Consider the following 13218-nt stretch of genomic DNA (forward strand, 5'->3'; position numbering starts at 1 on the left):
AGAAGTTTCTAAAATTTTATTTATTTGGTGTTGCTAGGGGATTTTACCGCCGACCAATTTCAGCACACACAGCAGGTCATTCCAGCGCTTACCCGCTGCGAATCGGTTACGCATAGATAAAGATTTTTACAGCAGTAGGCTTTTACACGATTTATTAGATTTTTTTAAGAATTGTAATTCGCACATTATCAGTATCCTTTAACAAGTAGTTCTGTACTTTCGAGGAACTTTAATTGAAGTTGACACCCGCTTAGATTTCAATTGTTTTCTTTTTCACATGCATTTTTTAGTAGGATACCTGCATTTGGATACCTGCGAACACATTCAGAGATAGATACCTATACAGATAGATAAAACGTTTATTGTCTTGCATCACACACGCAGTAATATAATACAGTAAATGGATTAAACACAAAACAAAATTAAAGAAAATAAAATAAAAACAAACGACAAGAAATGAAATTAAAAAAAATACCTACACAAAAACAAAATAGTAACATAACGATCAACAGTATATGAGTGCTGCAGCGAGCTAAACAGGTCGTGCCTCAGCACAAAATTTGCCCAAAAGCAAAGCACTGATTTTCAGTCACCACCTTCGAGGGTAGCGCAATCAATCAAAGTCATTGATTTGGATATTAACGTCAGAGCTTCATGTTTTTGGCAGTAATCCACTGGTACGCTTAAGTTTGCGACTGAAAACAAACTACGAGCTCGTGGTTATCAAAGTTCTCTTTTCGTTTTTATTCTTTTTTTTTTAGAAGAAATAGTAAATTACATAGAGTCCCCCGACTGGGTGCTCCACTCAATTCATGGTCTGTGAACGGTAACGCCAACGTTAAACACCACTTGTCTAAAGAAAAGGAATGGGACGTAAGAACAATTTCGATTCCTCCAACGACTCCAATCTACAGACAAGAACATGTTGATTGATTTTGTCAAAGAGCGTCGGTACCATAGTTCAGTGGACAGACGTAACAGACTATACGTATTGGAAATGAGCTACGCAGGCAGACCTCACTATAGCGGGGAAAATGGTAGATGAAAGAACAGTTGAACTATAACAAATCAGATTTATTCATTCATACATCAAAAATAAAATTAGTTATCGTTGTCAATTTAATGTCAACAATAATAAGAATAAAATACCTATACGAACGCATATAAATTACATAAATAATGTACGACAAATCGCGTAGTTGAACGTGTCATTTTCATTTTTTTTTTCATCGAAAGAAGAAGTTAGGTGTACCACAGTCTTACCATGCATACTTATCTAACACATACTCTTCAATTTTCTAATATGACTTTTCAATTAAAACACTTTTAATGTAAGTTTTAAACTTAGGAAATGATAATTTTAATATATGCTCCGGAATCTTATGTAAAAACGTATACAGTTCCCCATAAAACACATATATCTGGTTAAAAGGAACCGTGGTACCATGAGCTTGGACTTAATTCTAAGGTTAATATTATGGATATATTCTTTCTTAATGAAATTATGTATATTTTTACGGGTATACAAAAGATATGAGTAAGTAAATGTACTGTGATGCCACAATCATGGCACCAGTTTCCTTATACCTTTTTCTGAGAGAACAAGAAACCTAAACGATACACAGAATCGCTCATTTTTGCAACACAAATATGATTTGTACATATGCCGTTTTAACCCACATGACAATTCCGTAGGACATTGGACTATGGAAGTAACTAAGTAAACTATTCTAGCAGTATGAACATCGGGTAGCTCACGTCTTCTGCGGACTGCGTATGCAGAGGAGCTTAATCTGCTGACCAGGGAAGATTATATGCGGAAACCATTGAAGTTTACTATCTACACTTCCAAGAAGACTGCTTTATTAGACAATGTTTGACTTTTCTCAATATTATAATTCTATATTTGGACTAGTCGATGTTCCTTTAGGTAAAAGGCAAATATTCCAGTGGTTGACGCTTTTAGACGAAATAGCTCGTGTTTTGCTCAAAAAGTACTTAATTATCACTTATACTGACTGCCTAGGAATGTAAACATATTAAACGGTTTGCCATTTATCTTCTACAAACTATGAAATTTTAAATAATGATAGCATAGCATTATTAAAACATTCCAGATTTCGCAACCTCTAAAATTGTGATGACAAACAAAAAAAAATTGAAAAAAATAACAAATGACAGACTGCTGGCCCAATAGTTGACTATGACAAAGTAAGATCAGAGTACCAGTATTTGACAGGATGTTATATAAGATTTCATAGATTATTTGACTGGATTGATTACTTTATAATAATAAATTAATAAAAGAACAATGTCACACGATCAAAACATATTTTTTTCAGTTTTAAATAACATTAAAAAATGTTTTCATCTAGCAGCGATAGGAATTGCTCGAGACATTTCATCAGTCGTCTTCCGAATAATGTGGTGGCATTTTCTCATTGTACAATACCTGATACTAGTTAACTACTACACAACCAAAATTGATGCTAGTTACGTCCTAGAGTTTCCCACCTCAACGTACGACTGTCAAGCATCGGGTCCCCATAGTAATGTTTTACTGTCCTTGCCACCCATGTCAAACACTACTCAAACGACCCATAGAAACTTGCCACTAACAGAGTAATACAAACCTACGTTCCGTTCTTACCAAATGTAAGTCGAAATGAAGTCTTAAAAAATATTCATTTGTACGAGTGCTTGACATGGGTGTCAGTTTCTTAAACATGGAAATTTTGTACCAGTGTTTGACATGACAGTAAAATTAAATATAAACCTTATATGTATATCAATAAATACACACAAAAAAATTGTTTGTACAGTATATAATAGTTTTAATAAACACTACCCTATAATTAACAAATTTCAGACTAATAAATGCTCTTAAACTACTCAAAATTCACACAAAACACACATTCAACTCGAATCACCTGTTCGCAAAAACAATCGCTTTGTTGAAAAAATATAGAGTGAAACGAAGAAAGCTTCTAAACGGAATTCATATGTACCATTACTAGTACATTTAACACGGTTTTGTAGTTGTGCATATAAATATCTGTTTAAAAAAAAATGCAGACGTGTCAAAAACTGGTACATTTACTTTAATTGAAATTTGGCACACTTTGTTTTCTTGGTATTAAGCAATAAATTGTTAGTATTAAAGCAATGAACTACCTTTGAGAGGGTAGCGTTAATACGGTCATAGTTAACGTCATGTCTGCCTGTTTCAAAAATTAAGGATGTATCAGCAAACAATACTATTTCGCTAAGGTCCTTAACAAAGAATGGCAGATCACTAATATAAATGAGAAATAAGAAAGGTCCAAATATTGAGCCATGTGGAACACCCTTTTTTATCGGAGAACCCAAAGAAGTCACTCCATCTAGTCTACTTTCTGAATTCTACCACTGAGACTGATGAGACAAGTTCCAATGACTTGCCTTTGACTCCGTAATATTTCAGCTTCCTAAGAAGAGTAATAATGGTCCACATAATCAACCTTCTTCACCTTTGGTCACAGTAAACCCCATTAGCGTCTCAGTCGTTGTTTTCCCAAGCATTAAATATTTGTTTAGTAGCGCTACCCCGCATCGCTAGTCGATCTGCCGCTAGTAAACCCATATTGTTCACCTTGAAAAATATGATTCCTACTGAAGTAGGACAGCAGTTGAGTCAGCATAATCATTTCGAATATTTTACTTAAAGCTGGCACAATAGAATTGGGCCTATAGTTACAGGGATCAATTTTCCTACCGCTTAAAAAAAATACGGGGAAAAATACCTTCGTCACCGCGTCTATTAAATGCAACAACTAAGTGTGGGGAAATTAGATTAATTACTGATTCTATTACTTTACTCGATATGCCCCAGACATCTTAAATTTTATTTACATGTGTAGATTTAAAAGCTTTGACGATGTCTTGTGGATTAACATAATGAAAGTTTATTTATTTATTTATTTATTTATTCTTCACCTTACATTTATCTTTACAGGTACAATACCCAATGCGATAAATGCGCTTATCCTAACTTAAAAAACAAAACTATCACTTATAACTTATTATAAATAATGCCTTCCTTGTGAATTCACCCAGAGTACACCAAAATAGGTCCGTCTCCTCAGCAATCAGGTTAAGAGTGCGAAGTGCACGCGTCAGCGGCGCCTCCCCCAGCAGGTTGGTCCGACCGCGCGGCTCCACCAGCAGACGTGGTCGCCTTCGACGCCACACGTATCTGTCGGAAACACACAGGCTCAGCTGCCCTAAAATAATAATGTTATGTAATTTCCCCCTCAGTATTTGAAATAAATACGAAGTCATTGTCAAATCCCTCCTAACCCTCAACTCGTTGTATCCCACCATACCTAATATAAATAAGGTAGGATACATTAACGGATAAAATGGATAGACACCATAATACCTGCTATATAAATATCTAATAAATTTATTTTGTACTCTCTCTAGCATGAGACTATATTTAGCTTCATGTGGAGACCAGATGACTGCGTTACATTCTAGCTGGCTTCTTACCAGCGCATTATAGAGAGCAATGATGGCTTTCACGTTCGTGAACCCTCGAACCGTACGAAGCATGAAACCTAAATTTCTAAAAGCTTTTCTGCAGCAACGTGTGATGTGATCACGAAAAGTCAAGCTGGTGTTAAAACTGACCCCCAAGTCCCGTACTTCTGTGACTCGCACCATAGGTGCTTTATCAATGTGGTAGTTGAACACGATAGGATTATGTGCACGAGAAAAAGTGATCGTAACACACTTCAAAATATTGAACTGCAGGAGATTTTCCTTGCTCCAGCTCACCACCCTGTCAATGTCCCTCTGTAACCTGACACAGTCATCACCACTTTTTACTGCAAGAGATAATTTGAGGTCATCGGCAAACATCAAACAGTGAGCGTCTTTCACTACTTCTGGCAAGTCGTTTACCACAAGTAGGAACCCCAAAGGTCCAAGGTTACTACCCTGACTCACTCCTGATCTGGTGAAATAAGGATCTGACACGTGTCCCGCATACTCCACATATTGTCGCCTATCCCTCAAGTAGCTGGCAAAAAAACCGAAGTGAATGTGGGGTGAAACCAACACTAGCTAACTTCCTAAGCATCATGTCATTATCGACTAAGTCGAATGCTTTCCTGAAATCAAAGTAAGCAGCATCGGTTTGTCCCCCACTATCCACCGTTGGTATCAGATGAGCCATGTGACATAGAAGATTACTGGTGGTACTCCTTCCCGGTCGAAACCCATGCTGAGCGTCTGATAGCTGTGAGCTCACTTGTAAATAAATACTCTTGTGAATTGCAGTTACTACACAATTGCACTTACAGTAGAAAGTTAAATACACTGCCAACATTATTTTTTAAGAGATCAATAGCAAGAGAAGGGGAGGAATTTAATGATTCTGATTCACAATGATATTTGAAAAAATGATTCGAAAGCTCATCTTTAGATTTTATAACTTGCCGGTTAATTCTAGAATTATGTCTTGAACATGTTGCTTAACTCTGCCTGACTTTTTATTGAGGTATTATGCATCAAGTAGTTTTGGATTTATTTTTAAATTATCTAATTTTATCGCTGTGAAAATTAACCTTGGCTTAGCTTTTGAAATGTTTTTGAACAATGTCTAACATATTACATAAAATTGGAATTGGTATTACCTATAAGTTTTCATAGCATATAGCTTATACAAACGACACCTACTCTTTATGAATGCCTACTGTTGCCCAGTCATTGAATTTGGTCTCCCGACGGAGAGTTAAAGTTTTTGATTTAAATACATAGTCAAATTAATTTTTAATGTAACTAAATGTCGTGCTGTATAAAATATTTGGGATCTCCGGTACACGGGACAGCGACCTTAAAATATTGCAGATATTATTTAAAAACATCAGAAATTGATCTCCCTTCTTGCTCCTTATGTAATTAAAAGAAGCTAATTGGCCACTGTTATTGATATAGATACTGCGTCTGTCTTACAAAAAATGTTATCAATACAAATAAAAGAAGAGGCAGGAACGCGAGTTGGTTCTAAGAAAAGATAAAACTTTTAAATAAATTAATGAGTCTTACAGAACTAGAACAGTTTTCCAACAGGTTTACATTGAAATATCTACCTATTACTACGGCTTTTATCGTTGGAAAAATCTGCCTTAAACTATCTTTCATGATTAATTCACAATAGGATAAATTAGCACAGGGCTTGTATATACATAAGACGACAAATTGATCCAATTCCACATATGAGATCTCAATAGTCCGTTCAATAGAAAGATCTGTGATATCCTTACGCTTTTAAAATTTTAATTTACGCCTAGTTAATAATCACTGATCCGCCTATACTTAAGTTCTTTCTTATAAACGAACTGACTACATACTTTTGTACGTTGTTATTTGCTTCGTAGTCTTTTCACCAGTATTATGTTACACAAAACAGGTAAATGGAAATATCGTGTAAAAAACGCTTATTTCGAATGTTTTGCCAGAAAAACCTGAATGTTTTGATGTACTACAGGGAAACGATTAGACTTCTCTGTTGTCCTGTTTACTATATATATATGCTTCATACACCAGGAGCATTGTCGTGGGACTGTGTTATATCTCCTATAACAGCGTCCTTAATATTAAAAGTTAGCAAACTAGCAATATGTCACAGATACCCTATGAGTAAATATAAACTATTCTCAAAATGCATTGACTTACAATTATGTTTGAAATTCTTTACAAATTTATTGATGTCAAAACAAAAAATAATGGCATTAAGACGGCATGTGAAACTGTAAAAATGTGAATTTATATTACGAGTAGTGCCTAGATTGAAGCAAATGCACTTAGCAGGAATTTACACTCACACTTCTAATATATTTTCCGAAAACACGTCAATACTACTATTTATTTCTTTTTTACTAATGTTATTACTATCACCTAGTAAAAAAAGCACTGTTTTGTATTTATCAAAGTTGTAACCGCTTAATAATGTAATAATTTGACTAAAAGTATCTCCTGGCTGGTAATAGTTGAGTACTCTTTGCTTTATATGGTTATAGTGGTGGCCTAGTCGTGTACTATAATATTTTATCAGAAAAACAGTACCGTTCTTCTGGATGGTCTGGTAGAAAGTCTGATAGTCTTGGTTGTCTGTTGAATGTGTTGAACTTCAACGTTGTAGTGGAGCAGTTTTGTTTCCCAGCAGCAACACTGGCATGCGACACACATATCTGTGGACACACGTGCTGGTTGAGTTGACAATAGAGTTAAACCAGACCTCATCCCCACTGCCTATTAGTGGGAATGAAGTCTGCTTTATCTCAACTTCTTTTTATGTTTCACCAAGCTCATCCTGTAGGACTTGAGTATGTTCTCTATACTCAAGTTTCAAAAGTTCATTAGTTGCAGCTGAAAAGTCTTCGAGTTGTTTGTTTCTCATCCAATCTTCAGATCCAAATCAAGATCTTTCACTTGGTCGGCCATCTTCGAATATTCTTTATGCAAATTTAAATTTGATGAATTTATTTTCCTTAATGCTTTCGATATTTTTCTTATCAGATATAGGATTGTGTTGGGTCTTGCGAATTAGTGCAGCACAATTTTGTGTTGCATAAATTTCTGTCTTCCACGGCTAGTTCGCATTGCTTATTTAACGGGGCAAGTCCTTGGCTATTAGCCTTGACATGGTCAAAGCATTTGATCGGGTCTGGCACATTGCTCTTCTCTCCAAGCTCCAAGCAATTATGTACCTGGATTGCCGGTTTCCTTCATGAGCGGAGAACTCGTGTCGTTTCTGACGGCTGCGGTTTGTAACTGTGGATTCCGTCTTATCAACTACACTTTTCCTTCTTCATATCAATGACATGCTTTCTTTTGGGAACTCTTAAATACGTGTATGAGGGGTAGCACGTGAATGAAACACGGCGGTCCGTTTATTATCTTTCTCTTCTTCTTCTCTCTTCTCTTTCTCTCTTCTTCTTTTAACTCTTTAAACAGTTAAATCTAAATAGACTTGTCATTGTTAATAAGAACAATACCACAACACCTATTATCTATACATTGAACTTACTTGGGATATGAAATCAGTAACGTACATATTAGTTATTTATCGTTAACAACATAAGTTACGCTTGGTACTAACAGCATAATAGAATTAGATTAAGCATTGTGCAGTTTTTCGATGCAACGCAAAGCAGCCGCACGCGACTCTTACGGTCCCGGACGGGCGTCTCAGGCGAGGTGGGTGGCGAACCCGGCCCGCGCTCCGCTACTCTATCAAAGAACTCGTCCCCGTCGTTCGCTTCAGGTTCACACAACTCCTCTTCCTTCTGTTCTTCAAGTTCGCTAACGTTTACCTTATTAAGTGAATAACGCGATTTATTGTCATTTCTGTTGGCCGTCAATAATAATTGATCGACGTGACGCTTTTGCATACGCTCAACTGGTGTCGTAACGACGTTACGGTACGATACAGGGCTCGGCCTCGACCAGACTGAATAGTCTCTAAGCAAACGCCACAAAAGCCGCAAAAGCCGCGTCGGGCCGCAGCAAGTCGAACCGCCCACGCAAGCGTCGTCCGAGCATTGCTACCGCTTGCTCTTACCTATTCGTACATTGCTCTGTATTGCGATATGAAAATAGAAACCGGTTGATAGCGGATTTTCATTTTCCATTTGTGCCTTTTTCAATACGCGCTTTATTGAGCGAACTGCATTTTCAGCAGCCCCGTTACTTGCCGGGTGAAAAGGAGCCAATAATATTATACTTAAGGAGCTGTCAAAGTATGTCTTATACCGTTGCGCTGCAAATATACTGAAAACTCGGCTGACGAAAACGATGGCCCATTGTCACTGACTACCTTTTTGGTAAGCCAAATCGTGCAAACATCTGCAGTAGAAGAAGCTCGATAACGACGACCGCGGAACTGGTTTTTACTTTTTCAGCTTCTATCCATTTCTAATGCGCGGCGTAACTATCAAGTAGTAACTATTACAAAACAGACCGAGGAAATCGAGATGCAGACGCGACCTAGGCTCAGTCAGCCTTTACGTTTACCGAATATATAACTCAAAGGGTTGGTCACTGCGCAGTATAAAATGTTTCCCATAGACATAATGAGGATGACGCGTCACACCTAACACGACAGCTAAGGCCTCCTTGTCCAACTGGAAATAGTTGGACTCGGCGCTGTTGAGCTTGCGCGCGGCGCAGCACAGGGCCATCGCTGCCGTCGGAGCTGCGCTAGGTGAGTGCGGCGCCGAGCCCGTAGGCGCTACTGTCTACGGATAAAACCAGCGGAAGCGCTTGAAACCTGTTTTATTTTACCGAATGCGCGAGTACAATGTTTAGTCCATTAGTCTAGATTAGTCTAAATGGGATTAGATTTTTTTAAGCAACTTGTACAATGGGTTCAAAATGTCAATCATATTTACACAAAAATTGTCATAAAAGTTAACGAGCCTCATAAAACTTTTCAACTGCGTAATGTTAGTCGCTGCGGGAGCTGCCGGATTTTTTTATCGTCGGTATGTAGTGCGGTTTTATCGAATTTGTAACCAAGATAGGTTACATTATCTTTAAAAAAATCACATTTATTGAAATTTATTCTCAACCCGTTATCTTTGAGCCTTTGTAGCACTGCCCTTAAATTCGTCAGATGGGTTGCCTTATCCCTATCAGCGATGCAAATGTCATCTGCAAAAACAGTTGTTGAGGGCAAATCACTTAATGTTTCCTCTATCATTTTCTGAAAGTTCTTAGGAATACCTTTAATACCGAAGGGCACCCGTGGTACACAAAAGACCAATATGAGTGTAATAGCTGTCATCGGCTGTGAATCTTTATCCAACATACATTGTAGAAAAGCGTTTGACAGATCCAATTTTGTATACTGCTCGCTGCCGCTTAGGACTGCGTATAGATATTCGAACCGCAGCAGCGGTTAGTGGTAAACTTTATGATCTCCACACCCGGCGATGCTACCATTGGACTTGACAACCGGCACAATCGGTGTGCCTCAGTCCGACCTGTCTGCCTTTTAGATCACCCCTCGAAAACGAACAGCTTCAAAATAGAAACATACAACCAACCAATGACGGGTTTCCACCTATCGTTTCAGAGGAATCGAATATGAGTTTTAAACAAAATAAACAAACAGTGTGTGTCAAGAACATGCACTGACATACCGATAACAATCCAATTTGTTTACTTTGGAATTTTAGGTAATTAAATTAAATTTGATAATATTTTTTAAAACCAAAATGACGGACCTTTACGGCGCCCCGATTTTATAAATGTAACAAACCACTCGGGTTGAAGTCTAACCGAAGAGTGAGACAGAGGCAATGACTCGTGCATCTCAATCGGATTTCATACGCTCGGAAAGGCAACTCTACAGAGTAGTTATACAGAAGGGCATAAACACGTAATTATAATTAATGACACACAATGATGAAAATGCCTAGATCAATTACAAATTAAACTACTTCGGCACTAGCCCTAACATAAACAGAAATCTATAATGCTTAGTCACTTTAAGACTTTTAGTCAGCAGGTCTGCTGGCTTATCTGCTATAGGTAAGTATAAAGTTTTTTTAATTAACTTATCACCTACGCTTTCTCCACAAAAATGACAACGAACTTCAATGTGCTTAGACCTCTTATTAAAAACAGGATTTTCGTTAGCAACTTCAGAGCACTTTGGATGTCATTATACAGAGTAACAGTATACATACCACTAGTCATTTAAAATTACAAATTATATATATATGAAATGCCCACGTACTCCGCTTAAGTACCTACTGGACAATGCAACCAATTTTTGTTTCTTACTTTCCCATGAAATCGCACCTCCAGATAACATAAAATTAGATCTTGTATAAGACATCCTATCCCTTATATCGTGTGCCCAGTCAGCATCGACAAAGCCTTCAATTTCTGTTTTACCACATTACTATATTTTAAACAATAATACTCTTTGACCTATACCCAGCAGTGGGCGTCGTATGGCTGAATGTTGAGGATGAAACAATAATTCTTAGTCTTTTTTAAATATACGTCTCGAAGAATACGCTTTGCATACAACCATGCGAGTTATTCAACTGACTAATATAAGACAAAGGATACATGATGTCAGGCCTGCTCATCACGGCCAAGTACATAAGACTGCCAAAGAGCTGCTGATATGGATTTGCATTTGCAGGTCTAGTTTTTTCTAGAATCAAACGTTCCTACACTCAGTCATATTAAACTTTTGTAACAATTGGTAAATGTGACATTCCTAATCTAAGGTTATTACATCATTCACATTGTTATAGATCTTTTAATTTAAATTGTGAAGAGTGCGCCTGCTTTAACAGCTCTGTTTCATGTCGATCATTGAAAAAAAACAAAAAATCATCAATGTACAGAGCAATTATGTTTCTCAAACCATTGCTACTTTTCACATACAAACATGGTCCCATTTTTTATCTAGTATAACCACTGTTAACTAAGCAGTCACCTACTCTCCTGTACCATGCCCTTGAGGATTGTTTGAATCCACATATGGCACGCTTTAGCTTAAGCACCTTACCATCAGTATCATTACCAACAAAACCATCTTGTATCTGCGTGTAAATAGCCCCCTCAAGAAAGCCGTTTAGGAAAGCTAAGAGCGAAGTATGTAAACCTAACTGAACAGACAAAGTAAATAAAAGTCTTAGAGTTGTATGCTTTATCACCGGCGAGAAGGTCTCTTGATAGTCCTCACCCTGTTTCTCTGTAAAGTCTTTGGCTACTAATTGGTGTGCGCAATTAGTTTTCACTATCATACTTTTTGAAAAACCCACTTGCAATGCACAACGTGGGAGCTTCTTAGTGTTTACACATTTAAGAGACATATATATTTAAGAGAGTTCTTGTCCCACTTGCGCCATTATTGTACTACCGAATCTCTTAAGTGACTCAAGTCTGGCTTGGTATTGGCCCAAATTTCATATGGTGTTTTGCCGTTTAATCCTGCTACTATAGTTCTATTCCGCAGATAGACCGCAGTGTTTTTGCAGCCTCTGCCCAAAACTCCAAGGTTAAACCACCATGGTAAAGCACCGTGAGAGTTAGGCACCCACCTGAGAGGCACGGTATATCTAATATGTGTATGGCAAATAGGGTTGATGACGCCAGTGTACTATCACTGGCAGTTTTAAAAGGGCTAGAGAAAGCGCACTGGAAGCAAGTAATGGTTGATGAGCTAAACAGCTTTGAAGAAAATGAAGCGTGGGAGCTTGTTAGTGTTCCAGATAAGGCTAGTGTTAAGCAATGCAAGTGGGTTCTTAAAAAAAAGTATGACAGTAAAAACTGTGTGTGTTACCGTGCGATTAGTAGCCAAAGACTTTACACAGAAACTTTTTTTTTTAAATATATAATAGACACACGCTTGGCCACAATCTCACCTGATGTTAAGCGACGATGTGACCGACGATGGGACGCGTTTGCCTAAAAAATGCCTATTTACTCTAGCCTTGAATAGCCCCAAATTGTACTTTTCGGGAAATACAGATGCCGGTAGAGCATTCCATTCCTTTGCCGTACGCATCAGAAAGGAGGAGGCAAAGCGCTTAGTGCGAATAGGTGGAATATCAACGACATAAGAATGGAGTGCTCCGGACCTTCTAGTCGACCGAAGGAGGAACGTTGAGGGCGGAACCAAATTGAAAAGTTCCTGCGCACACTCCCCGAAATGTATCCGATAGAAAACCGACAAGCAGGCTACTTTTCTGCGATGATCGAGATTTTGGAGCTTCGACTCCACAAGAGGATTATTGTTAATAAGTCTCTTTGCTTTACGCTCCACCGAGTCCAAGGCAGCTAACTGGTATTGGGCAGAGCCGTCCCAAAGGTGGCAGCAGTACTCCATACAGGATCGAACTTGTGCTTTATACAGATTTAAAAACTGTTCAGGTGTGAAGTACCGCCTGACCTTGAAAAGTATGCCTAGTTTTCTGGCAGCAGTTTTTGCCAAGCACTCGATGTATCGCCCAAAGTTGAGGTTGGATGATAAGTCCAGACCAAGTACTTTGATATGTCGAGAGACACGGCAAGCGATTCACCGCGTTTCTCGACAGCCTCGCTCCATAAATGTGTGGCGTACGCAAGAAGATCCCCAGTAGATCGTCCACGGCGGAAACCATATTGTCGATCACTGAGGAGATCGTTATCTTCGAGGTATCCAAG

The 13218-nt window shown here is 38.1% G+C and overlaps 1 protein-coding gene across 3 annotated transcripts in view; it reads left to right on the forward strand.

Moving 5' to 3' along the window:
- Nucleotides 1-13218, forward strand: part of LOC113238949 — a 48490-nt gene that overhangs the window by 25026 nt on the left and 10246 nt on the right. The window contains exon 7 of one of the 3 annotated variants that reach the window (XM_026475806.1): nt 1735-1887. The exons of the other annotated variants lie outside the window; for them this stretch is intronic. Coding sequence (XP_026331591.1) covers nt 1735-1742 — 8 coding nt within the window. The 3' untranslated portion in view covers nt 1743-1887. Of the gene's footprint in view, nt 1-1734; nt 1888-13218 lie in introns of those variants that run through there. 3 annotated transcript variants of the gene reach the window in all.

Source organism: Hyposmocoma kahamanoa, unplaced genomic scaffold (assembly GCF_003589595.1).
Source record: "Hyposmocoma kahamanoa isolate Upper Pololo Valley unplaced genomic scaffold, ASM358959v1 98972, whole genome shotgun sequence".
NCBI classification, from domain to species: Eukaryota; Metazoa; Arthropoda; class Insecta; order Lepidoptera; family Cosmopterigidae; genus Hyposmocoma; species Hyposmocoma kahamanoa.